Genomic DNA, 26,701 nt, shown 5'->3' with positions numbered 1-26,701 from the left:
TGCCACGTCTGTGGGCCACAAGCAAGCATCTTGGCAGAACCAGAAATAAGACTGCTTGTGCAGCCATGGCTCAGCCCTTTCATGTGCATAAGTTTTGTATGCAATCTAAATTAAAACACATGATCATATTCTCTTCTCTTCCTCAGACACAGATATGAATTTTCATGGGAAGTGAACATAAAAATAGGGGTGTGAACTTGATCAAAGCAAAATCATTCAAATCTCCGGGAAATGTTTATAGTAATCCACTTGTTTCTGTCACAGATGTTTCAGCTGGTACAATTTAGCTTGCGTGCACATTTACTTAAAGAAATGATTAACTGCTTCTCTTTTTGCAGATAGTTCTCACAGAAGAATGAAAAAAAAAGACTTCATCACTTTCTTTTTGTTTCACAGTATGCTTTTCTTATGAAATGAAATTAGCAAGCATATTTTAAAATATATCTGGTTCCGCACAATAGTCAGTTTTAAGGTAATTAAACACAGGCATTTGTTTTCCCCCAAAAAAGAGAGGGGGAAAAGAACATTTCTTTTTCAGTTAAGGTGGGCATAAAAGATAACACAGAGCTTTTCCTGGGCAAGGAAGATTAACACGTAATCCATCACTTGATTGGTTGCTTTGCTGCACACATTTTTGTTTAAATTCAACATTTAAAAAAAGAGTTGACTACAGTTCCCGGATGCCATTTAATGATCATGATCATGTTCCTGGAAACAGTATTACTTGGATCCACAGCCAAACCTTGAATATTTCCTCCACCAAACCTCCATCAGACCATGTTCCTGCCCCCTGGTGTCCAGCACCTTACATAAAGTTGCACAAATCAAAATGCATTCAAAGACTGGTGAAGGCAACTTCTGAGAACTCAGAAGGACAATAAGTTATGCCTCCTGACTATCCAAAGTTCTTTCCCACTATTATATAAAAGCAGTGATCTCTGCGACAGATCATATGGTTCCCATTTCTCAATGAGGGGTTGTTTTTTCAGCTGGTCCTTGAACTGGATAATTCCATAGCCCTTGCTGGGCATACCAAACCTTCTCTGCTGTATCAGTGCAAGACTGTAGTTCTGATTCAAACAAAATATACTCACATGGAAAAGACAACTTGTTTTCATTGATGAAGAACTGGTTTAATGTCTGGAGAGCTTCTCTTATGCCTGTTCTCCCCCTATATGTCCCCCCCATGGGGCCCTGCTGAAATTTGAGAGCCCCAAATCCACCACTGGCAAGAGAAACAGATGCTAAATCTTTGGGTTGCTCTCTGCTGATCCAAAGGGTAAGACTAGAGCCAGTGGGTGGAAATTGCAAGAAAGCAAATTTGGACAAAGCTTTAGGAGAAATTTCCAAAGAGCTCCCTGACCTTGTTATAGACAGCCTTGGGAGGTGGGGAGGGAGGCGTTCTCCTTCACTGAATATATTTAAGCAGATATGGGACAGTCATATGTCAGGGGTACCATGGTTGCACAATAGACTCTGTGTGTGTGCTTGTGACTAGATGGCCTCTAAGGTACCTTCTAATGCTAATGATTTTTCATTCTAGAAATAGAATGTAGGCAGGTAATTAACAAAAAAGCAAGATAAAAATGTATAAAATAACTAATCTTCAGCAGAAAAGCTATTTAAAAGAAAGAATAAAATAAAAAATAGAATGGTCTTTTGTTTGTTCAGTTGTGGAGTCAGCCTATTTTATGAAATCATAACACAGAACAACTTCACATTTCTACTATTATTGAGGTACTCATGATCGCTTCTAATTTTTTAGCAGCATGTCAAACAACAGATGGTGAATTATACAATGAAAAATTACAGTGCAGTGAGATATGTTCTCCATTAATGAGTCCCAAGTGATTCATGATTCTGAGGTGTATTTTCAAGATATGAATCCCCAAGGAAGAAACACCACAAAACAAAGACACTGCGGAGCATCCAGCCATAAATTCAACTCATCTTCCATGTTATAAACCAGGAAAGATTCTTTGATTGCTCTTAAGGGAAACCTCAGCTATTTAGATTAAAGCTTAACGGAAGTCGGTGCTCCAACGTTTTCCCATAAAAACAGAATGTATTTACTCTGATGTATAAGTCACCTCAACTTTTTATACAACCAATTAAAGTAAGAGCTGTAGAGATGGTTATGTCATAGTGCTAAAAATAACTCCAGTATTTAAAACCTTTGCACAGACTTGTATATGCTGTAGGACTTGCTTTCTGGTGGGCATGGGAAACAATCAATTAAGTCTACTAATGTTGATAACTAATTTAATAAATGCCCATCCTTCTCATAGCTAATAGTCAAATAGTGTTAATATCAGTCCCAAATATTAGGGGTCATAACGAAGATTACTCAGAATTCTGATCTTCCATTTGTACTTGTTAATGTCTGATGATTCCCCATTGCCCACCAGGCTTCTTCTTCTCCTCCTCCTCCTTCTCTAATGCTGAACTCAGATGGCTCCATGCTGACCACACTGAAGCCACCCAGATTATTATTTTTTTCAAAAATACCCAGGGGATGCCTTTAGTATACACATGTACATAACATGAAAATTATTCTCTAAAAGGGCCCCCAAATCAGGAAAAAATCCAGAACATTATTGTATATGCATGGCCTCACACAACAGGCTGGGAAGGCTTTTAGCAGCTTCCCACAGTGGAAGAAGTGTAGACTGTGCTTAAGATTTCGTGCTTTTGATGCCCAGTGCATTCAGAGTAGGTATGATGGAAATTCCCACCAAAGATCTTTGCCACACTTTGAGAAGCAGCAGAAGTATCAGGATCATAGCCACCATTCTCCTACTTGAGATCATTTAATTAGAGATGCAAGAAAGGAAACTGGAAGTTCTACATGCCAAATATGCACTTTACCCATGGATCTAATTTCCCCCTCACATCCCCAATTTGGAAAACTATATTCCATTTCACTACAAAATTGTAACAGCAAGAAAGCCCTCAAAGGGTAGATAATCATCCTGTTTCAGGTTACAATGCCCTAGAAGGTGTCTGAATCCTTCCTTTTGCTCATGAGACACCTCATGATTCAACACACAGTACACACTGACCTTTGAAATATTCTGACTCTTTCTTAAGAAAAGAAAATAAATTTAATAACACCAGGACAACAGCGATTTGCCGTTCCTAATGTTCCGTGCGTGTAGCATCAGCATATTGCTAAGCTACACAGGGTTGGTTAACATTCTAGGGAATGCTTTAATCTCCTTGTAGATGGCAGTCTAGAGGAAACAGATAAATGGTCACTGCGGTTATGTCGTGGTCCAGCTATCCATTTTGCCAAATGGATGATAATGTTCTTAAACATTATTTTACCCTTGTGGAAAGTGAGGGGAAGAACCATATGCTACCCTTTTTACTTTTTAGAAGCTCTCTACAGGTACTCTTGTACACTGCAGGGTTACAGTTTGTTCACTGAAATGTGGCATTTTATAGTTGCCTCAGCTCGGACTTGTATGGTGCTTTACTCATGAGTCTTTATTTTATAAAACTAAACATCTTGGTTTCTACTTGTGCAGGTTATCCATGAAACTTAAAACCATGAAAGGTCAGACTTCTGAGTTGCACTGAGACCCTAAATAAATTTAAAAAACAAAAACAAAACAAAACCTGCTCCATGCTGCAGAAGTTACACTTAACACACAGGAGGCCAGGATTAGCCTCCTGACTGCCTTCACATGAGTCATACCTAGGTACACAATCAACTTCCTAGGCGTCGATGACTGGTTCCCTGATTGGTGCCAGAGTTATAGTTTAGGAAGCAGCAGTGGCAACTGTATAAATAGACTGTATAGTTTGAGCCATAAAGTGACTGTGACATGTGCATCATGTACTCCAGCAGAGACTAGCCAATAAGGCTGCTTCCCTTCACATCTTTTATAAAGGTTTTAATGACAAAATGAATAGCTGCCAACAGCATCAGTGTCAAGTGAAGAAATGTGTCAGTTTTGATTATCTACACTGTCCTTCATATGTATGAAGATGCTACTGCTGTCATACCATGCAAATAAGGTGTATTTATACCATTAACATCACACAATATTAGGGGAAGAAATCCCAAAGACACAAGGCAAATAATATTTTCATATTTCATCTACTACATCTACTTTGAACTAAGTTATCATGAGGTATACAATTATTAGGGGCAACAGGGTACAATTCAGGATACCTTTGCATGTGAATTTTACTGTTTTTAATGGTTTTGTGTGGGATAAAATTTGGGGTACCTTTGCATATGTGTTGTTTTTTTTACTCTGTTCATAATGGTTCTTGGACGTAGCTAAGGGGGACGGGAAGGACAGCTGCCCCCCTTAAATCAATAAAAATCAATAAAAAATACTTAACTAACTGAGGTTTTGTTTCCACCCATGTAATGGTTAATGTGTGATATAATTCAGTGTACCGTTGTATAAGAATATTTACCATTTTTAATGGCTTGAATGAGATATGAATGATTCAGGGCACCTTTGTATGCAAACCTTGGCCCTGCTTATTTTGTATCTAAGATTGTGTATCGAAGACTGCTTCCTTTCAGACATCTTCCTGCTTCCAGGTGGAAAGGGCAAAAGGGGAGCAAAACATAAAACCCAAAATGCATGCACAAAGCCCATAGAAGATCAGATCACCAGTGCTGAACCCTTTTTTGAGATTAGAGATCTCACCTGGATTCACTATGGACCACAAACACATACAGTGTGCACATGGCAGGGAGCCTCCGCAAGATGACCCTAACACAATTACATGTATGTTGGTCCTAATTTTCACAGGCTTCAGGGCACTAAAGTGTGCTCTTCCACAGCTACTGCCAGAAAGTCCAACTAGATTCCAGGACAGCACTTCAGCCAGCTCACATTCTGCAGTCCAAAGCCATCATCTTACAACAGGAATGACCTTAAGAGTTCTAATTTCTAGTCAGTTCTACAAGCCCAGCCAACTTTCAGCTGCGAAACTCAAAACCTGTACTGTTGTTTCTGACTCAAACTCATGCATTTAAGATATTGCCTTGCCCATCTCATACCTCATACCAACACAGCAATACTCCTGAATAGAAATGTTCAAAAACATAAGCAGACCTTGGGTGGAAGTCCTTTTCTCCACAGGATTTGGAAGTGTATCTCATTTAAGTTCAATGTGCTGGTACTAATGTACAAAGCCCTTGGGACCAGGATACCTATGAGATGGTCTCATCCCTATTTAACCAAACAAGCCCTGTACTTCGCAGGAGAGAGCCTCATGCAGATACCGTCTCAGCAAGAGGTCCATCTGTATGATGCAGGAATTGGGCCTTTAGCCTGGCAGCACTTATCAAGCCTTCAGAACTCCATCCCTTTACATATCAGACAGGCAGCATGTCTCTTTGCCTTTTGTTGTTTAGTCGTTTAGTCATGTCCGACTCTTCGTGACCCCATGGACCAGAGCACGCCAGGCAAACCTGTCTTCCACTGCCTCCCGCAGCTTGCCTTTTACCACCTATTGAATACCTTCCTTTACAAATAAGCCTTTTAAGTTATTTTTATCCTAGTCTGTATCTGATTTGAAGCTGGTTTTATATATGAAATTGCTTTATGTATGTTTTTGTTGTTAAATCATTTCAAGATGTGTTATAGGAAGCAATTCATAAATGGAATTATTATTTTCTCAAAAAAATGTTTTTAAAAGGCAACTACTGACAAAGCACATCCTGCCTGATCATGCAGCATAAACACAATTACTAACCATTATAATTCTTTTCACAGCAGCTCACTTTGCATTTTTTATTTCGTGAATGGCAAGGGTGATTTTCTATAAAATCATCAGAAGAAATTAATTCCTGAGTCAATCCCAGACAATTAGCAGATACTCACATCTTAATTTCAACTTTACTAGGTCTAGCTGTCTTTCCCAAAAATCAGAGATACACGGCTAGAGTATAATTTCACTGTTGTTTAAAGCTGTGAAATTATACTCTAGCTGTGTCACAATTTCTATGCCATTTTACCCCAAAGTCTAGTAAAGTAAATGGGAATGCTCTAAAGCAGACAGATTACTAAATACACCCCAATTCAGTATTTTATGCTGTCACTGAGCTGCCCCACAAATGGTAAAACAATTCATTTTTTTTTTAAAAAAAGGAAAATAGTCATGCAAACCCAGCAGCAGATTTATAAGTATGTTCAGCATGGGCAAAATTAGAGGTCCCTGAGGTTGAAGTGCTCCCAAGTTATTAGCATGGAATGATAAGTGAGCCTTTGAAATGCAACTACAGACGGTGAGTTGCCATTGTTGAATTCTAGCATTACAAATTGTTGCATTGCTTCCACTCTTCATTTCTCCTACTCCCCAATTAAAGTCAGTGGAGGCTGGTCCAAAAACGCAACCAGGACCTAGCTCTACCAAACGAAATGTCAAGCACATTTCTTTAAAGTTCTCCCCAAATCTCAAAGCCACACTCTTTCCTGTCTCATGCATCCTTCCATAAATATGCAGTATGTTTCTCAACACCACTTTTTTTAAAGCAACAGTTAGGAGAAGATGCATTTACACAGGAAATGATCCATTCTAAGTTTGCTTGGGTTTTTAAAATGCAGCAAACACACATATAATAAGATAAGAAGAGCCCTGCTAGATCAGGCCAAAGGCCCATATAGTCCAGCATTCTGTTCTCACAATGGCCAACCAAATGCTCTTGAGAAGCCTGCAAGCACAAAAGCATACTCCTGGTCATTTTTAATCCAGATCGAAGCTTACCTGATATTGTTTGCTCTGCTTTTCAGTTGACAAATATCTGCCTTAGAGCACAACTCTGTTGGTCAAGGTCCCACTAGTAGAGAATATTTGTATTTGAGAGCATCAGGGCTATAAATGTACACCTTCTTAAATCAAAGAAATTTGCACGAAATATGCCACAATTTTGACATGTTTTTTTTTTGTCATCATCAGATACATTGTTTCACAGATACAAGATATAATGGACTTACCTTCCTATCTGGCCAATTATACTTTTCAAAAATGGCATCATAAGTGTCCACAGCACCATCCGTAATTAGCATTATGGCTTGACTGCAAATACTCCCTTGTCCTGTATGATTGAACTGGGAAACAAGCAAACAAATATTCATTGAGTTCTGGCATATTTAGCTAGGCAAATGAGTATTTGCTGTAAGAAAACCATGCTCATAATTCCAGTGTGCATATGCTTTACTGAAAAGCATCCAGTGCTATAGCCATCACTTTCCTGCTTGTTCCCTCAAAAAAAAGCAAGCTGCAGATGAAACCCCTATGGAATTTAGTACTACATCAGGGCTATAAATGTACACCTTCTTAAATCAAAGAAATTTGCAGGAAATATGCCACAATTTTGGCATGTTTTTTTTAATGTTAAGGTGAATGGGATTTACAATCACAATGGCGAGGGGAAAATACAACTCCCATTTTACTCATGACTCTTTTTTCAATTTAGGGTATTTATCTTCTTGGACTCCTACCCGCTACTTCCCCTGGACTCACACCTACACCCAATCCCAAACACAAATTAAATCTATAGATTTTTCAAAGCAGATAAGACTCCCTCATCTTCTCAGGCACCCTGTAACTTTTCTGTCCCATCCTGAACCCACCAATGGTTTAGCCGCCAATGAAGTACAGAAACCAAGGTTCCACCATAATGTTTCCTTTGCACAAAGTAATTATGTTATCTGTAATTCTGCATGCTCATATTAGAAACTGGGGCATGAATTAATCTAGCAGTCAAATCTTTTTCCAGTTAAACCAACCTCCCTTTGTAAGGAAGGCAGTTTTAATAGGAGTTCTTGTAGTGCCCAGATCACCCCATCTAGAAAGAGATTATATCAATGACTGTGCAGCAAATGTAGCAACACAGTAATTGGGTAATGGCATAGGTGCCAGTAAGTAACAGGAGGTTGTGTTTGTTTCTTTAACAACCAAGCAGAAGACTCCTCCCTCAGTGCTGTTACTGAGCCTTGGATTCCATCTACTTGGATTCCCTACTATGATGGGAAACAAGTCTGCCTTGCTGAAAATGGGGTGATTGGAGGAGAGGGTGGGGAAAATCGCACCTGCATTTTCTTACACTTCTGGGATTACCTCCGGGGTTATAACTTGGCAACCACTAAGTAATGGTCAAATGTGATGTTCAATGGCAACTTGCCAAGATAAAACCAGCCAAATCAGGGCCCATGACTTCTAAAAGTAGAAAGCCCTTTTTGAAAAGGGACATTTCCCGTGTCTAAAGCTACCTGTTGTTCTTCCTGAACTAAATCAAGGACCATATGTAAAAAAAGAAATGGTGTATTAAAATACCTTGGAGGTGGGATGTCTTCATCTCTTTATTTTAAAACATTGCTTTATTCTGTCTGAATCTATCATATTCCACAGAATAAGCTACCGTATTCTCTTTTTAAAGCAGGTGATTAAATGTAAATGCTTTGATGAGTAATATCTCCTCATATGTGTCTAGAACTTTTTTTTTAGTTTTTATTGAATAGAAGGAGTGATGAAAGTCTTTTCCATAATAATAACAATGACAAGAGCCTTATAATGAACTACAATTAACTCAGTGATTCATCAGTTACCAGTGAAAATTTCGATGCATCCTGACATTTGTAGCTCTTGGTTGTGATTAACAGTCTTTGAAATGTCACAGAATTTTATTTAATTGGTTAAGACTTTTTTTAAAAAAAAAAGATAATCACGGCAAAGATCACATTTATCCCCAAAAGAGATAATTGCAGTTGTCACATGATATAGCAGACATTGACTGCTGAAACAAGCATTTCTGTAGTCCTGCAGAAACCTATGGGAGTTGAATTTATCAAATGTTGGGGAGAGTTTGGACATAGTTACGATCACATCTTTCAAAATCATTTGTACCAACAACTATTAGCTCTTTAGCAAGCTAAGTTATACTAAAATACAATAAATTATAAGTGAAAATTAGTCAAGCTTAAATGCTATAGCCTATGAACCAGTCTGAAAAGCAAGACTCAGTAGACTAACATAAGAAGAACACATTTAAGCATGAGAATGTGCCAACCTGTAATTCTGAAGAATAGATTTACATACCACATACTGCTGGATAAAAAGAAAATTACCTAAATTATCACTGTAAAAATATAGCACAGTGTCTTTTGATACTAATCTGTATCTGTAAGAATGCAGGAGGAAACCATTATTTAATTTTTTTCATAGAAAGATAGATACATACATGCATACATACATGTATGTGTGTTTTCACAGTTTAAACCATGCTCAAGGTAGCTTACAACATGAAAAAATACAGAACTACAATATAACAAAAGTAGTTGTAAAGAATAAGTAAAACATAAAAAATGCACAAAACTTAACAGTTTCCACATAAATAACAACAAAACTTAGCAAAAAGCAGTAACTTACATCACTGAGCATGTTGAAAGCTTCAATTAAAGCTATATCCAACATTCCGATTCCTTTGGCAAAAAGTTTGTCAAGGTGCTCCCTGAAGTGCTGGGGAGGTGAGAAGAAAATAAATGGTGTTTCAATCAACATATTTGTGAAGAGTTTTGCATTACACCTACCCTTGAAATCTTAAAAGGCAAAATCAAGGAATGTGGCTTCTGGAACAGCATCAGGTGCTTTTTATGAATTCTGAAAACAAAAGCTCAAATAAAGCAGGTCTTTGCGCCTCTGGTTTCAAGAAGAACGCTTTAAACTTTTAAAGAAAAGTGTGCCTGTTAGATACATTTATTGTGACAATTTATAAAGAAAAAGTACAGAAGAATATATAACAACAATAAAAACCAAGTGAACAAGTTCACAAAAATCATAAGATATATGTACGATATAGGTTATCTGGGGACAAAACAATGGCTTCTCAGCCAGGTTATATGATTCAATGATATTTACATTAACTGTTAATAAGTATTTAAAATTGTCTAAAGAATGCACAGTGTTGTCTCCACAGAGAATGGAATTCAGTGGACTCCTGTACAGGAAGACATGGCAGCTGTCTGGTCACAATATCAAACTTCTATTGTCAACTGTGGAAAGGGGAGAACTAGGAGGAAGGGAGAACAAGGAAGGAAGTGAATACTGCTTAAGATGGATAGTCCCAACAAAGTAGAAAGACAAAGCTTCCTCAGAGCTCCAGAAGGCAGGGCCTAGGTGTGGCCTCACAAGAGACTAGTGGCATCTGAAACACAAAATGGAGGTTGCTGCTGCCTGCACTGTCCTAGGCAAACAAGACACAATGCTCAAAGTCAGCAGATTGCATATATACAACCATCACCAACAGGTGGCATAGACAAGAGGTACTACGAATACAGCACAGGCTCTGTTTTAACACAATCTGTTTGTTAGTCTTTAAGGTGCCACAATGCTCTGTTGCTTCAGATGCGACTGACAAATACAGCCATGCCTATGGAACTCAAGATACTTGCAGTAGGATGAATTTTATTTCATATTCGTTTTGCCTGCTGCATCTTTTTATTTTCTTTTAAATGACTGAAAATGCTCAGTATGCAACAGCCCTTTCTAAAAACCAGTAATTTTTTTTTTAAAAATACACACACGAAAATATATATGAAAATGTAGCCTTTAGATTTAATAAGGAAAAGAGTGGCACACTGTTAAATAGGGTTCCATAAAAGGAAATTGTATGCATTAATTCCTTGTATGAGTTATTTTTCTAAATTTTCTCTATGAAGCATTTTTTCCTGCTCTTTAGTGAAATAATGCATTCACATGGTTTAGTAGATGAAAAAATATTATGAAACTTTCATAAGTTAAGAAGGAAAAAAATCCCTGCTTAAGGCAATTTTGAAGCATATGTTGCTGCTGCAAAACTAGGCAGGTTTTCCAATGCAATTAGTGTAGCTTAATGTTCATGGTGACCCAGTAAATATGGTTCACACAGCTCAATATTTCAAAACACCTAACGGCAAAATCTTGTTGATCTAAATAAGCAGTTAAGGCATAATGAATCTTGTAGCCAAGATTGTGGAATGTGTTTCACAGCATTTTGCTATTAAAATTTAAGCAAACGTTGAGAAATATGTCTATTCCAACATGTTTCATTTTAAATGCTAGTGACATTTTATCTTCTTACCTTAGAAAACATATCATGAATATAAAATCTAGGGACTAGAACAGGGATGGAGGTGGGGTGGGGGAGAGATCATCAGATTTATAAAGCTATCTTGAGAGTCGGCTTCTGGTGGTTATGTTACATTGCAAACCTCTAAACTATGTTATAAAGCTGAGAAAAGGCCAAGAGAGGCCATGTTCCATTAATGCATCTTGTCCCTTCTGAAGGCAAATTTCACTATCCTATTGCAACTACACACATCATTATGGGCACCATTAACTGTAAAGCTAAATCAAGGCCACCCAATGTGATGCACTCTAGGTGATGTTGGACTCCCATCAACCCATAGGTAATGGTCAGGAATGATGGGAGTTGTAGTTCAGTACCATTTGGAGGGCAGTTATCCCTGGGATTAAAAATAAAATCTGCATAACCAAGGTTTGGACAAATTAACCTTCTAGTTCTTTGTTGGTTGGCATCTGTCTGTCATGAGACAAGGGAGGAGTACACCATTGCAGTCAAACTGTTGGAAGGTTGTAGCTCCTGCTGTAGCTGTAGAGACTGATGTGGAAAATACATGTTTTGTTGCAGGTGGGGAAGAAGGTGTCCAGTTGTGTTGCTGCAGATGCACCATGGTGTTTCTTCTCTCTGCACTCCTCTCAGCAGACATTCATCCTCTGGTCACTGCTATGGATATACTACTTGAGTAGCTTTTCAAACTGTTTCTCAAAATTCAAACTCACAAAGCAGTGTCCAAACCCTAGAAACTGTCGATGAAAACTCAAGGGAATGGCAAAGGCATCCCAGCATGGACTCTTTGAGTCCTGTACACCACGGCATCTGCCTTGGCATTACCACACCGTTCAATCTCCAGCAGCGTTACAATTCTGGAAAGGCAGCAGGAACACTGGTGGCTTGGTGCATGAGATATAACGCCATTTGTAGCTACAAGTAGTCCCTGCGCCTTGTATGAGCGGAGGGAAGGAATGTGATGCAACATTTCGGAACTGAAAACATAAGCAGACATAAACTTTTGAATATTTCCAATGGGGAACAATAAACTTCCCTAATTAAAGATGGGAACAGTCTAGCTCTCACCCACCTTAACCTTAAACTTCTGAAACTGAAACCATGAATTAGACTGTACCGAAACGCACCTATGGGACAAATTTAAAAAGTGTTCCTTTAACATTAATAGGAAACGAGATGGGAAAACTTTTTAGCCTCTTCAGCATGAACGTTTCCCCAGTAGCACTTCTTTGGATTTTAAATTTTTAAGCTTGCAGTAAGCCTTTCCCCATTATATTTATACGCTAACATGATGTTAATTAGACAGTGGCATGCATTAGAATAATCAACCAATTAATTTTCAAAAAAAACACTGTGGGAAAACTTTGATTACAATCTGAAACAGTGTACGATCAAAGAAAAACCACTACAAAAGTTGGCAAATAAATATTCACCAATGTAAACAGAATTCCACTGTGTGTACTCAGGAAATAAGCAAATTTATTTATTTATCTATTCCCCATCTACTATCAAAAGACCTTGGGACGGCTGACAGGATATCTTAAACACAACAAAATGGACAAGAGTTCTTCTTCTTCTTTTTTGGCAATGATTCATAGCCGAGTAAGATTGTCTTCCATAAACACGGTTTTAAGAATGAGTCCGTAAGTGACTGTGGAGGCCAATTCTTTACCCACACATCCTTCAACAGTGGGGACATTGGTTCCCGGGTGGGAGTTGATCATGGTGTGGATTTGCCAAGTGTGCCTTCCTTTTAGCACATTTCTCCCTTGCGTTCTGAGTTTGAGTACCTTCGAAGTCCATGACACCTTTTGTAAAGGCTGTTCTCCAACTGGAGTGCTCACAGGCCAGTGTTTCCCAGTTGTCAGTGTTTATACTACATTTTTTAAAATTTGCCTTGAGACAGTCTTTAAACCTCTTTTGTTGACCACCAGCATTACGCATTTTGCTGCTGAGATTGCTCAAGGAAATGAACACCAGGATTTCTGGGGCTATATCCAAAGTTGCAGCTCTGAAGGCACAACAGGCTTCTATGTTTGCCATAGAACTTCCTTTCCCCCCCTGTACCCTCCACCTCACCCCATCCCTGCCCCTCAAAATCAGTATCAGATTGGGGAACCCTCGGAGCAGATTTTGGCAACCTGCATGGGAGTACTTTGATGCAACTTTGTAGTTTCCCAGGGTTTCTGGATCCCAAATCACAATTCTCAAGAACCTGGCACACATGTTTCTGCTACTGCCTGCTAAAGGCCCCAGCAGCAGTCCCTATCATTGTCGCAGAAAGCTAATTTTCAACAGAAAGGGAACATATTTTATTAAGTAGGAGCAGGGAGAGTTGGTGTTGAGTCGTTTCAATATGAGGCTCAAATTGTGAGTAATTTGGGTTTGGCCTATAATTAACTCTTGACTTCCAAACTGGGGAATTTCTTTTTCAAAATTTTCCAATTCTATACATCAATTGTATTGCTAGCAGATACCTATGCATAACTGGGTTCCTGTTCTCAACTTGGCTCCAATAATTTGGAAGCCTGAAAACCCAGCCATATATATGTTTACTCAAAAGTAAGAGTATAAATCTCTTCTTCAGTTAGGTCGATGCAATAAGATTCCAGTTTGCTCCAGTCAGTTAAAGGAAAGTCTGGTAAGTGGCTGCAGGAAAAACTGGAGAAATTACCTCTGCTTCCTATTCATGGAAGCCTTCTGTGAGTAAAGAGACACAACTGGATATGACCCTGTGCTGATGAAATAAAATTCAACAGAAGGTTCACATTGCTGCAGAGAGAGGGAGGAACAACTTTTGTTATACTCTGAAATTTGATTGTATATTGCTATCCACCTTGGACGCTACCAAAAGATGGGATACATTCTTTTTAATAAAAAAAAAGGTAAAACAAAGATATGAGGGCTGGGCACAACAAATGAGGAAAATGCTTTTATCGTGCCATAAATTGACTGGGCAATAGGAACACAAATGAGATAGCTGAACATTCTGTGTCATTATACCAGTTCAGCCAACCAGCATTATAGATCTAACTGCCACAGCTATAGTTGCAATATATATAGGGGTTGATTCCTAATTTCATTTATTATGTATCTATCACTGAGATGCTCTGTCAACTTAATTTCATCTGGAAGTATTTAGAATAATGTGTGTGAGAGAGAGCTTAATGTATAAAGCAAGAATGCAAATTGCGATACTGTTGCCGTAAATGTGGAGTTGCATTAAATCAGATAGTCATATAATTCCTAAGAGGTAGGAAATTGTAATATGGAGTTTCTCAGACATGAAAACCTCTTGGCCCAACTAAACACGTATTAAACCAGGCAATTGCACATGTTTGTAATTTTGCAGGAAAAGTACAGACAATGATAAAATACTGTCTGCACTATTTCCCACTTTGAAAAGAAAAAAAAGGAATGTTTTACAAATTGATACACTGAAAGGCAAGACCAGCTTAATAACAAAACTATAATATAAACCAGACTGGTACTATGTAAGAGCAGAAATGTATGTTTTTACTGTTTAGCTCAAGGAGATGCAAATCCAGATTCCCGCATTATACTTAAGATGATTGCAAATTTCACCATACACTGAACTTTAGTTTTGAGTGAATATGGCAAGGTCGACCCACATGACCACTTTAGAGGTAGATGATTAACCACAGAATTGCTTTTCCCATAAATGTTTACATATCAAGGTAAGAGTTCTTATGGATATGCCCCCATATTGCAAGACCACAAGCTACTAGATCCTAAGATCATGTCAGCTGGGATCCAAGGGGTGGTTGCATACAGCTGCACTGCAGTTCTTCTGAGCCCCAGCTCTTCTTCTGTCAGAGTTATTCCTGAAACTTGGAGGAGCTGGGGGATGAAGGGGGCAGAGATAAAACTCTCTCACACACATACACATTTGAATCCCATGTTTGTTAAGTTTTACAGCCATGGCAATTTGCCATATCACCAAAGAAGGGCACTTTGACATGACCACATGGAAATTGATAGGAATATCCACTTGTGGCAACTGTTCTACATTAAAATGGAAATTTGAATCTGCTGTCCGTCTAGTTCACATGGTTCCACAGTGTGTAGTTTCAGGCTTGTGTGAGCCCCAACCTCACACTGCACATGGAGTATCACTAGGTGGCCTATACCCATAGAAAGGCATAATCCATTGTGTGCCCCCTACACACACACTGTATGTTTCTTGGTTTGCACACATGGGACACAGAAGTATATGTGTACACCCAGTGCTTTTTTTCCTAGAAAAATAGGTTCTGGTACTCACAATGAAATTATTACAGTAAGTACCACACATTTTAACAAAACAAAAAAGGGTGCTGGTACTGCGTACCCTTGAGTTTCCCCCTCCCTCCCCAAAAAAGCACTATGTGCACCCAACTTTGCAAAGGATGTTCTATACACAATAAAAAGTAAGACATCACAAGCCTCCTACAGCAACATATTGGGAAATTCAATGAACCAGCCCAAGCACATTTATGGGAACCCTTTCAAATGGGACTGAGAAGCCAGCATAATAGAAATGCAAAACAAATTGACTGCATCAAATTATGGTACTTAATTTCAACTGGAAACTCAGTTGGTACTACATAGTTGCATATATTGCACACACACAAAAAGCATACACTATTCATGACCAGTGTTTTATAATTATAACAGAAACAGAACGTCTTAATGAAACATTTTGGAACTAGGTGGCCTGCTTCCTTCCCATAAATTTATTCTAGTGCATGCTGTTCATGTAAACATATCAAATACTTTAACATCACCCTGTCATATCTGACACTAACCTTGCCACTTAACTCAATTCATTAAAACACTTCATTTGATTCAGATGTTTCTCAAAACTCTCTTTGTCTATAAACTGACAAATGAACAGTCTCAACTAAAGTAGATACAAATTAAACTTTTTGTTAAAAAAAAAAGCAACAACATGAATACTTACTGGAACAACTTTTTATTACAAAATGCCTGTAATTAAGATGGGTGGGGTGTATACAGAGTAGGAACTTATTTGTTGCATTGATCTGTGCAAGGAGCATAGAGAGAAATGTTGCATTGCAGGGCCAAATGAGATGTGATGTGGGAGACTCTAGACTGGATATCCTAACATTCCCCCGCCCCCGCCCCCACCTTTGGTTAAATACAGCTGTTGGCAGGCTATGGGTTATGGGTGGAAAACACTATTGAACCAGAACTATTGTGCTGGAATTAATAAGGTGTGGGTGTATTTAAGCTTTTCCCAATTCTCTCAGAAGGTACTTTTAATTATGGGTGAGAAAAGTTGCCAGTCCTGTACATGTCTATTCTTCATGTGTGGTTAATACGAGCAGAGGAAGGGGAAAGTTTAAGTCAGAAGAACTGTGCAAGAGCCAGAGTTAAGCCCTCCTCTTCCAGTGCAATCGTCCCAAGGTAAATCCTCCCTCCACCCTTGATTGCTAATCCCCCCACCCACCCATTATCTAGAGAGTTTGCTCTCTTGAGGTTTGGTAATCCACTCTCAGCAGTAGGTAATTTTTTCCCCAAGCAGCATGTTGATGCAGAATTTTACCCTCACCCTTAAGAGTGAACAGTAGAATGAAGAGGATACCAATTAATATGCCACAACATAAATAGAATCACAACTTTCATCTGGCCACTGAAAAATAGCTCAGATAAAAATGTCTTGGAGTCTTGAAAATCGGACTAGCACCCCTTTCTCATGGATGAGAAGCCAGCCATAGGGGTTTTTGCTTATGCTCATTGGGCGGCATCCAATGCTGCTGTGGACTGTCTGCAGCCCCACAATTGGGACTCCCTCTGGAGCAGAGTTAAGGGAGCTAAGCAGCGGAGAGGAGAAGAGAAGGGGAAGGCCAACTGCATAACTGGAAGCCAACTGGTACAGCACAGAATGTTCTAGAATGATGAACTAATAACATACAATTAAAGACTACCTCTTGGCTGAGCTCTCAAACCCAGATAACAGGCTTTCTAGAACCTTTAAAAATGACTTAAACATGTTCTAGGAGCAACACAGTCAGATGGGTGGGATACAAGCAATTAATAATAATAATAATAGACTGTCTAATTTTCAAGAGGAGAATTCTAATCTGGTTATAGCGAATATATTTCATTGGGACATTAGGGTGAAGGATGGGTAATAAATTATTATTATTATTATTATTATTATTATTATTATTATTATTATTAAAATACAGAGATATGTTGCCGTATATTTTAATAAACTTGGATTATGAATTGCTAAAGATGTTTTGGAACTTCTTCTTTGTAGGTGTTATACCATGCTAAAATTTAACAGTCATCACCACTGCTCCTTTAGTCTTTCAAAACTATGTTAGGGCCCTGTTTATAGTATGGTATGGTATTGTATGGTTTAGTACTGTACAGTATAGTATAGTATCTTTACCCTTTGGCAAACATCTTTGTATGGTTTCAGAACACAATATATTTCACCCCTCTTTTCATCCCAAAGAAGGCGGTAAAACTAGAAGATATTTTCCATCACAGGACACATGTTTTTACAAGAGGATGCTTCTGCAATTAATCTTCAGACTATTCAATAGTATAATTACTGTGGCACCAAGTACTAATTAATAAGTACATAATGGAATAAAATGGCATTAAGCAAGCTGTCAGTTTACCATTGCTTAACACCAGTTGGCAAAAGCAGCACATTCAATCTGTCAAAAATAATTCAGATCAACATGCAAACTGTAAAGCTAAGAATATGGTCTACATTTTTTTCCTGTGGTATCTAAAAGAATGATTTAAAAAAAATAATCAGCCAAATCTTAAACATGTATATATATCTCTGTAACATCCATAAAAGCAGAAAGAAGAACACTGTATCACATGGTAAAACAACACCAGAAACAATACAGAATGAAGCATTAAGAAAGATACAAAATCATAGCGTTCTTAAAACTATACATGGACCTAAAGCGCAGGGTTGTTTAAGAACAATTGTAAAATAAAGCCGCAATATATCTAGATACATTTGTCATTACTACCCCCTTACTCATATTAACGGCATAAATTACAGCACATTGCTTTCCATGGAAATTTGCCTAACTCTCTACAGTTTGGGTAATGTGAGAGACCTCTGCCAGTCAGAGCAGGCCATACTGGAGTACATGGGCAAACGGTCTGAGAAGGCAGCTCCCTGTGTTTCTTAGATTATCAGCAGAGCCTTCCGAGACAGTTCAGCTGAGGTAGCTATCACTGCCAGCCCATACTGGAACCAACAGAGACCAACGACACCTTGCAAGATCAAACTTGTTGTTGAAGGAGTAACAACTTCATCTTGGGTTCAGTTCATACTGTAACCTTGCCACATGGGTGGCCATTTCAAACAGAAATGTGTGGTGGGGGGCCATTTGTGTGAAGCGGCTTGGCTCCCCACATGCTTTGGGAGATTTCAACCACTTCACCACAAATCTCCACAATGCTTTTTCCAAAGACCATCTAGGGAAATGAAGCTAATGGCTCTTCTAGACTGCAGGAAAACAAAAATGAATTAATCGGGGATCTTTGTTTCGAGAGCCAAGAGTAGAGTCTGAATCCCACTCTTGTTTAACCCTTTATTGGTCACATCTATTTAGGTTCTTGTTGTCAACGGCCCTTTCTGCTTGGAGTGCCTACTTGCTTTTATGTAAGCTCAAGTTTAGCTTCTCTCTTTTTCCCTTTGTGCCCAAAGAAAGGAATCTGTGAGCTTGAACATTTGTATCAGATTCCAACAACAGATGTCAGTTCCACCCAACTTTAATGCACCACACAGTCACCTAGTTTGCTGAAAGCCTCAAAACCATTCTTAGTCTCATTAGCTTCAGTTACGAAGACATCGGCTAAAATGTTTCCCGGCTGCCAAGTATTCCAGACCACTTCATGTGTATCTGATTGCCTGCACCACCCTTTACTTTGCTTACATTCTGATACTGAAAGCAATTATCTTCTGGCAGACTGGGTAAGTTCCTGGTAATATTGTTACAGCAATGAGCACAGTGAGGAGCTGTTTCTGGAAACACACAGTGAACAGATTAAGAAGAAAGCCTAAAAATTGGTGGATTTCATACCAAGTCCGTAGACTAAAACTGGTCCAATAATAGACGGGAATTTTATGAAAGAACCAACAATACTTACTATATTGCTATGGTTGTCCGATACAGATTCTATTTTAAGCAAGAAGTACACCCTGTATCATGGGACTTCTTTGTGTGGTCCTTATATGGAACTAACGGAGCAACATTTCCAGCCACTTTATAAAAAGTTGTATTTCCCCGCATAAAAAGCCAAGAACCCATTGGCATTGGGTTGCCTAACTTCATCTGGAGAGATGAGCCTGCTTCCTTTGGCTTCTATCAGATTGGCTCCATGGCAGGAGGAGGAGGAGCCGGCTACTGAAGCCATGCGCAACTCTGCACTCAGCCCCCTCAACACTGAAGAATTCCAAGGTTTCAGATGCTCCCCTGCCTTTGAAAGGAGAAATACGGAGCCCCTGAAGCTCATTCCTTGACCTGAAAGAGGCACACTTCAGTGATCTCTCCACTGATCATATGCAGCCTCATCATACACCTGTCGTTTAAATGAGCAGAAGAACCATACGTTGCATCCAATCAAACAATGGGATTTCATCCGTTAGGAAATCATGGTAGTCATGTCATACATGGCCTTTGCTGTTTCATACAATTTCCATTATTTCTTACCTCTTTGTTGGCTCTGTCTGCTTGAACTAATGTTCCATTCAAGCAAGGTTCTACGTAGTGCAGTTCTTCATTGTACTACAGACAGCGGGTGGGAGGAAAAGGTTGGACATTTAATACAAGCCTTTGAAAGAGCTAGGTTAATGAAAGCAAACAATGGAGAAGATTTATCTGGACACAAAACCAACATAAAAAGCAATGGTTTCCTTTCAAACCCGTAAGCTTTGTCTTTGCCTTATAGACTTTGTTTTCAAAAAGGATGGATCAGAAACTACCCCATCATGTATATTTGAATGTGCCATTCATGTCAGGCCCTGGCTGAAATGTGGATGATACTAGTTCTCTGCATCATGTGAGCAAACTCTTCACAAATATTTAAATCAGGGCACTGCCCCTTGGTTTCTATTGTAGCTTTGCTTTTGTGAGTAGAGTTTATATTCACAGAAAAGGGTGGTCCTGCCTCCCCCTTTGCTCTACAGCCTGCTGTCCCCTCTTGAAAATCTGCACCTGTGAGCTGGTTAAGGCTTAGGAATGGTGTGGGATGCAGTCCAGGGAATAACAGGTGGAGAAGTTGGCAGAGTAGTTTAGTGGTATTTCATGCATTGTGACTTGCTGTTATTTTTATTGATTAGAGTTTAGTAATTCTTCATTGTAACTGATAAGTGTAACCTGTTTAATTATTATTTGCTGATATTGCTGAATATTGCTTTATTTGATATAAGTTGTTTATTTCAAAGTTATTGTGACTTTTTGTATTGGATCAGATTGTTATTACTAATGTCTGCCTTTTTATTACGTAAAAAAAATTTAATTCAATATTTTCTTGGTGTACAAATGCATGTCTATGTGAGGACCTGATTCTTGTCTCTTTTTTCAGGTTGTAAAGTCTTTACTACAGATCAGTTACATTTGAACCAGACAGAGGGCCTTCTCGGTAGTGGTGCCCACCCTGTGGAATGCCCTCCCTTCATCTGGAAGAATGGCAGATGAAGCTGATCGACTGTATGGGACTGGCAGAATTGACGAGCAGAATCCGTGACCAGGGAGAAGAGTCGGCTGAAGAAGATTGGAAAAAATTTAAGGACTATTTACAGAAATACTGTAAAACTAAGGAAAGTTAAATGGTGTTGGATTAAAATTGAGGGGTTTCTAGCTGTAATGATATAAAGGAACATAGATGGGGGGAAAAAAGGGTTTGAAAAAGGAGGTAATGTTATAAGCTGTAATGCTTTAAATGAAGGATTTGCTGAACAAAGAATTTTAATTGGGATATAAGGAGGAGAAGTATGAGGAGGTCTGAGAAATTCGTTATTTAAAAGTATGGTTTATGAACTTTATGTCTTTTTTAATGTTTTTGTTTGCTCTGTTTTTGTTTGTTTGTTTAAAAATTGGAAAATCTAATAAATATTCTTTAAAAAAAAATGGAATGCCCTCCCTTCAGATGTGAAGGAAATAAGCAGCTCGATTGGGAGCTGCCAGAGTGGCTGGGGAAACTCAGCCAGATGGGCGGGGTATAAATAATAAATTATTATTATTATTATTATTATTATTATTATTATTATTATTATTATTATTTGTTATGAGACATTAATGGTGAGTACAGTATAAAGTCAAGGAAGAAGATTGAGTGAGTGTTAGAAGCCACCCAGAGTGGCTGCACCCAGAGTGGCTGCAGCAACCCAGCCAGTTGGGCGGGGTATAAATTTAAATAACAACAACAACAATTAAATTCTGCATTTTGTGAATGGAGGAGCAACGTAGGATCCAAGCGGTGGAGTTGGTGTATAAAAATTATCAATTAATCCTAAAAAAATTATGTGTCTCTTCACTTAATTTACATGGTAGCTGTGAGGACCTGATTCTTTTCCCATTCTGCACAGACACTGAGAGACAACAGAATCACAACCAGTAGGTGAAACCATCAGACATTTAGCCTAATTATCACATGGGAACGAAGACAGCGTTGCAAGAATTCATCTACAGGGGGGAGCAGGGTTAGTGAATTGCCTGAGAGCATCCTTGGTTTGTTGTGCTGTGCCTTCTCCTCAATTAAGCTAAGCACTCACTGGTTGCAATCTGCTCCATCTTGGACATCTGCCTCCATCACTCATATGGACAGTTCAATGCTCTCTGATAATCCTTAATTAATTACCCTGGCACACAGGCAAGGGTGTTTAATCTGGACCATGTCAACCATTACTGAATACTAATCTCCTATTAATAAAACAATCTGAATTCAGATGCTCATCCCTTTGGTGCAATCGTGTTTGGCGGCCACTTTCTGGATAACCCCATTTACTGAAATTGGGGATATTCTAATTTGTTTTTAAAATACCCATAGGTATTTTTAAGTTTTAAAGATATCCTGTTTGCAAAATATATTTCTTATATATCTTATGGTAGATTGGTTTGTGGACATCTTAGGATTCTGGAAGATTCTGAACCCAGTTAACATCCACACATCATTGTTCTCTATGTCTCTTTCATAAAAAGGACCTCTATTCTATATTGAAACACCTTGTGAAGACCATCATCTCTTTTAAATAAAAAATACAGATCAAAGAGGAGTTCACTCAACTGAACTTGGGGAGATTGTTCTTTTCAGGGGCCACCCAGAAAATAAAACTTTCCAAACTGCTCTTCAAACTCATCAAAGTTCAAAAAGCAGTTTGGGGATTTATATATTTTAAGGGCGAATTAGAATGCACACAGCAGCTGCATTTGCCCTTCCTACATCAATTCCCCAAACTGCTTTTTGACTTTATGGGAGTGTAAATAGCAGTCTGTGGATTCTGTGGAGGTAGCTTGTGTGTGAAAAATAAACTTTACGAAACAAAGCAAATGAATTCCAAAGAATATTGGCAAAGGGTCCTTTGAACCACAGCTTAAGCCAGTTTCATATTCTACCCTTTAATGACTGCATTATTTTTCACTCCAGTCTTTACCATTCATCCCTTATTTTTTAAAATAAAATAATATTGCTGCAATTGTTAGCCTCTTTCACCTATAGTACATTTTTTTAAACCCTGCAAGGATATGGTCTTCAGTGCACACAAAAAAGTATATCCCACTATTCAGCATACAAGCTTCCAATGGGGCTAAATAAGGGACCACCAAATTTAAAGTTCAATAAAGAGCTTTGCTGTGTGACTAACATCCAGAATTCATGGCTGATGGAATTCCTGTGCCGTACAGTATTAGTCTGACCAGCCCACATTCTTTTTGCCTTAGTAACAGGATATTTCACTACAAACATCTTTATGACACAGCATATTTCATTTATTTATTTTGCCACCGATTTCTGTAAATCACAGCATCTCATGGTTTTTTGGCCCTTTCCCTCTCATTTCTCTCATGCTTCACATCCAAGATCTCTGGCTTCTGCTCCTCTGCTCTCACCTCTGTGTTTCACCACACTCTGCTCCTGATCTGATAACTCCTCCATTCCCCAGCATCTGTCTCCCTTTTCTCATGCAGTGGTCAAGCCACAATAAGAGTTGAAATTGTGCACATTGTGATAAAAACACAAGGCTTGGTATATACAAAGTATATATATTATTCAGACAATTCCTTTGTTCAGAGATGACAATGTATCCACATAGCACCTCCAGTTTAAAAGATTTCCGGCAGGAAATATGTCTGCCCAAGTCTCAGGCAATTGTCGTAGATAGCATGGGTCAAGGTATGGGAAAATTGACTCAATTTATGGGAAGTTTATATGTAGTCCGTTTTTAATGTTACACAGGAAGCAGTCTTTAACACTGGTGCATTTAGCTTAGTATTGTCTACATCAGCCTTCCACAACTTGGTTTCCTCCTCAAGATGGTGTTGGACTAAAACGCTTGTTGGTCTTGCTGGCTGGGGCTGATGGGAATTCTAGTCCAAAACATCTGGCATCAGGTTGGGAAAGGCTGGTCTTCACTGATAGCTGTTTTCCAGAGTTTCAGGCAGAAGTCTTATTACCCAGTCCTAGCTGAAGATATCAAGGATTACACCTGAGACCTTCTGCTTGTTAGCCATAACCTTTACCAATGAACTACAGCACCTTCCCAGTAGTTCATTTCCTATGACTATCCTTCTACTCTGAAACAGGAAGGCAATTTGCAATCACCTCCTCCTTTCTGGGCACCTTCCACATAGTTTTTCTAGTTAGTACAGGACTATCCTGCATATATTAAAATGAACAACTGTGATGGATCTCTAAGGTCAACCATATTGTCCTTCCTCTTCAAAATGATAAGACAATAACGCTGTTTTGAGGAAGCAATATTTTTCTCCTGCCATAAAAGTTGCTATGATACTGCTGAAAATCTTTAATTGAATTAAAATTTCCATCCCAGCCAGGGTGTTGTTAATTTAATGGCAAACTCATATTTCTATAAAAGCATTGTCCCCAGGTTTCAGCCCCAGACAGAATTAGCACTATGCTTTTTATGATAATATTGTTAATTTAACGCTTGACTTAGTATTTTACTTCAAAGCAGACTGGGAGAAAATGTCTGTTTTTCTTACTACAGACATCTCTGTTCATGCACTGATGATCTGACCTTATATCTTAACTTAGGCCACACAAAATCAAGTGCATTGTTTAACAGTTCTTTTTGTAATTCAATCATCTAGTCCATAAATTTTAGATAGATTTTGCAATAACTTACCAGTGAAAGGGACAATGATTTTTTTGGTACATTATCTTTTTATGTTTATACTCTGGAAAGGTCTGCATTGGACATTTGTGTGCCATTTATTCATGGGTATATTTAGAAACATAAATTATTAGAGGATGAAATGAAGCCAATACATATCAGGAAAATAACCCATTTATCTGTATCACTGAACTATTTTTCAGTATTCAATTACAATAATTTTAAGAGTTGATTAAATTTTTAATTATGATCATGTGTACTCGCATTGTTGATAATGAGAACTATAGACATAATTCTATGCATGGATGATTGAAAATATAACCTAAACTATTGCTATTCAACACAGAAAGAATTGGAGAGAAAAAAGTTTCCCAAATTTATTATATAATGTGCTTGAAGACAGAAGGGATTTCAGAAAGTGAAAGCAGGGTGAGCATTTCTGAAAATCACACTACCTAAGGGGGCTCCATTGTACAAGGGGGGTTTCAAGTGACAAAGAAGTAGCAGAGTGTCATTAAGGACTTTTCTGACGAGGCCTGTATCTCAATGTTTTGCATACAGAAGAAACCATATTTAAACCCTAGGTTCTCAATGCAGGGCTAGGAAAGACTCCTGTCCGAAACCCTAGAAAGTCACTGCTGGTTAAGGTAGACTAGACTGAGTTCTTTATGTATTTTATTTATTTAATATATTTGTTAGTTGCTTTTCTTACAATGTAACTCAAAAGCAGCTTACATTAAGGGCCTGTTCTCAAGCAGCTGATTTTGGGTGTTATGAAAAAAGGGGCAGCAAATTGTTATTTAATTTATTCTTGCTGTATTTTTTTACAGGCGGGGAAAGTTTGCATGGGGTTTCTGACTCAGTTGCCAAAATAAGTTTGTCGGCCTTGGGAGCAAAGGCTGTGGTTGGGAAGGGCGCCATTTTTCTACTCTGAGGCAGAAAAATGCTTTAGGCCAGCCTTGAACTTACCCATCCATGCCCTCCCAACAACCACAGCTGGGAAACACAGGAGAACACCCATTTCCTGGTTATATTTTCTGCCTTTCTTGAATAAGCAACAACTGGAGCAATGTTTTCTCACAGTATGTTTTAAAGCTTCTCTCGGACAACAGAATGATCTATTGCGTCAAAGGAGGTAGCAAGAAGATGGGAGAAAAATAAAGTTTATTGCATCACATTACTTGAAAATAGGGGTGTAAATGACAGAGTAGGGCAGGGACTCCATTTCCCATCTGCCCCAGCCAGCACAACCAATGTTGAGGGATGATGGAAGTTGTAATCCAAAGCAAATGGCCAAAGTTTCCTCACAGGAGTAGGAACTCAGAGCAAAAATCATGCAGCTTCAACCAACTGACTTTTGCTCTCTAAATACAACAACCCAATAGTAAATATTGATGGTGGTAGGGTTTATAGATAAGGAAAGTATTTTCTTAAAATACACTAATTTGTATTTTTTAAAAAAAACATGCAGAATATAACTACTTATTAACCTCATGATTAACCACTAAATGCACCTATTTACATATTTTGATAATTAGGTTGACACATTTAGTCTCTGAAACTTATTTACTGGAGTTTTTGTTGGGCGATAAACCATTGCTGATAGAGAATGCAATTAGGCTTTCCTATTATTTGAGCTTCTAGTGATATTAATGTAGTGAGCAATTACAGATTAATAATAAATAAAAATACAGATTAATAAGATTATTAATAATAACAAACCTTTCCTGATAGAGAATGCAATTACACTTTGCTATTATGTAAGCTTCTGGTAATAATAATGTAGTGAGTAATTGCCGATTAATAAGAAAGATACTATTTCCTAACATTGTTATCTCTTAAATATACAGTATGTTTGGAGTCTAGGTGCCGTTATACCATTTGATAATAATGTGCGTAGCTGAACGCAAGTTTGACACACATGAAACCCCAATGGGTATCCACATTCAGTTCAATGGATAGCACAGTTCTTAATACTCTTGCATTTATGTTCCCCAAAACTAAAATAGAAAACCAAATTTCTGCAACCTGCAGATAGGTTGGAATGGCAGAGCATGTTGCTCTGAAGACAGAAACATAGAATTGTAGAGTTGGAAAGGACTCTGAAGGCCATATCATCCAACCCCCTGCAATGCAGGAATCTCAACTAAAGTATCCATGACAAATGGCCATCCAACCTCTGCTTTAAAACTTTCACAACCTCACAGGGGAGTCCAGTAGACTGTCGAATGGTTCTTACT

General features: G+C 38.4%; 1 protein-coding gene across 3 annotated transcripts in view; it reads right to left on the bottom strand.

The window, feature by feature from the left end:
* The window catches only part of CACNA2D3 (calcium voltage-gated channel auxiliary subunit alpha2delta 3), a 486,071-nt gene that overhangs the window by 234,544 nt on the left and 224,826 nt on the right, over positions 1–26,701 (bottom strand). For all 3 annotated transcript variants that reach the window (XM_053377842.1, XM_053377843.1, XM_053377844.1), the window contains exons 9-11: positions 19,822–19,896; positions 9,403–9,492; positions 6,969–7,082 (exon numbers count right to left, since the gene is read on the bottom strand). In XM_053377842.1, coding sequence (XP_053233817.1) covers positions 6,969–7,082; positions 9,403–9,492; positions 19,822–19,896 — 279 coding nt within the window. The remainder of the gene's footprint in view (positions 1–6,968; positions 7,083–9,402; positions 9,493–19,821; positions 19,897–26,701) is intronic.

The sequence above is a fragment of the Podarcis raffonei genome, chromosome 2 (genome assembly GCF_027172205.1).
Source record: "Podarcis raffonei isolate rPodRaf1 chromosome 2, rPodRaf1.pri, whole genome shotgun sequence".
In the NCBI taxonomy this organism is placed as follows: Eukaryota; Metazoa; Chordata; class Lepidosauria; order Squamata; family Lacertidae; genus Podarcis; species Podarcis raffonei.
This window is presented reverse-complemented; position numbering and strand designations above follow the sequence as displayed.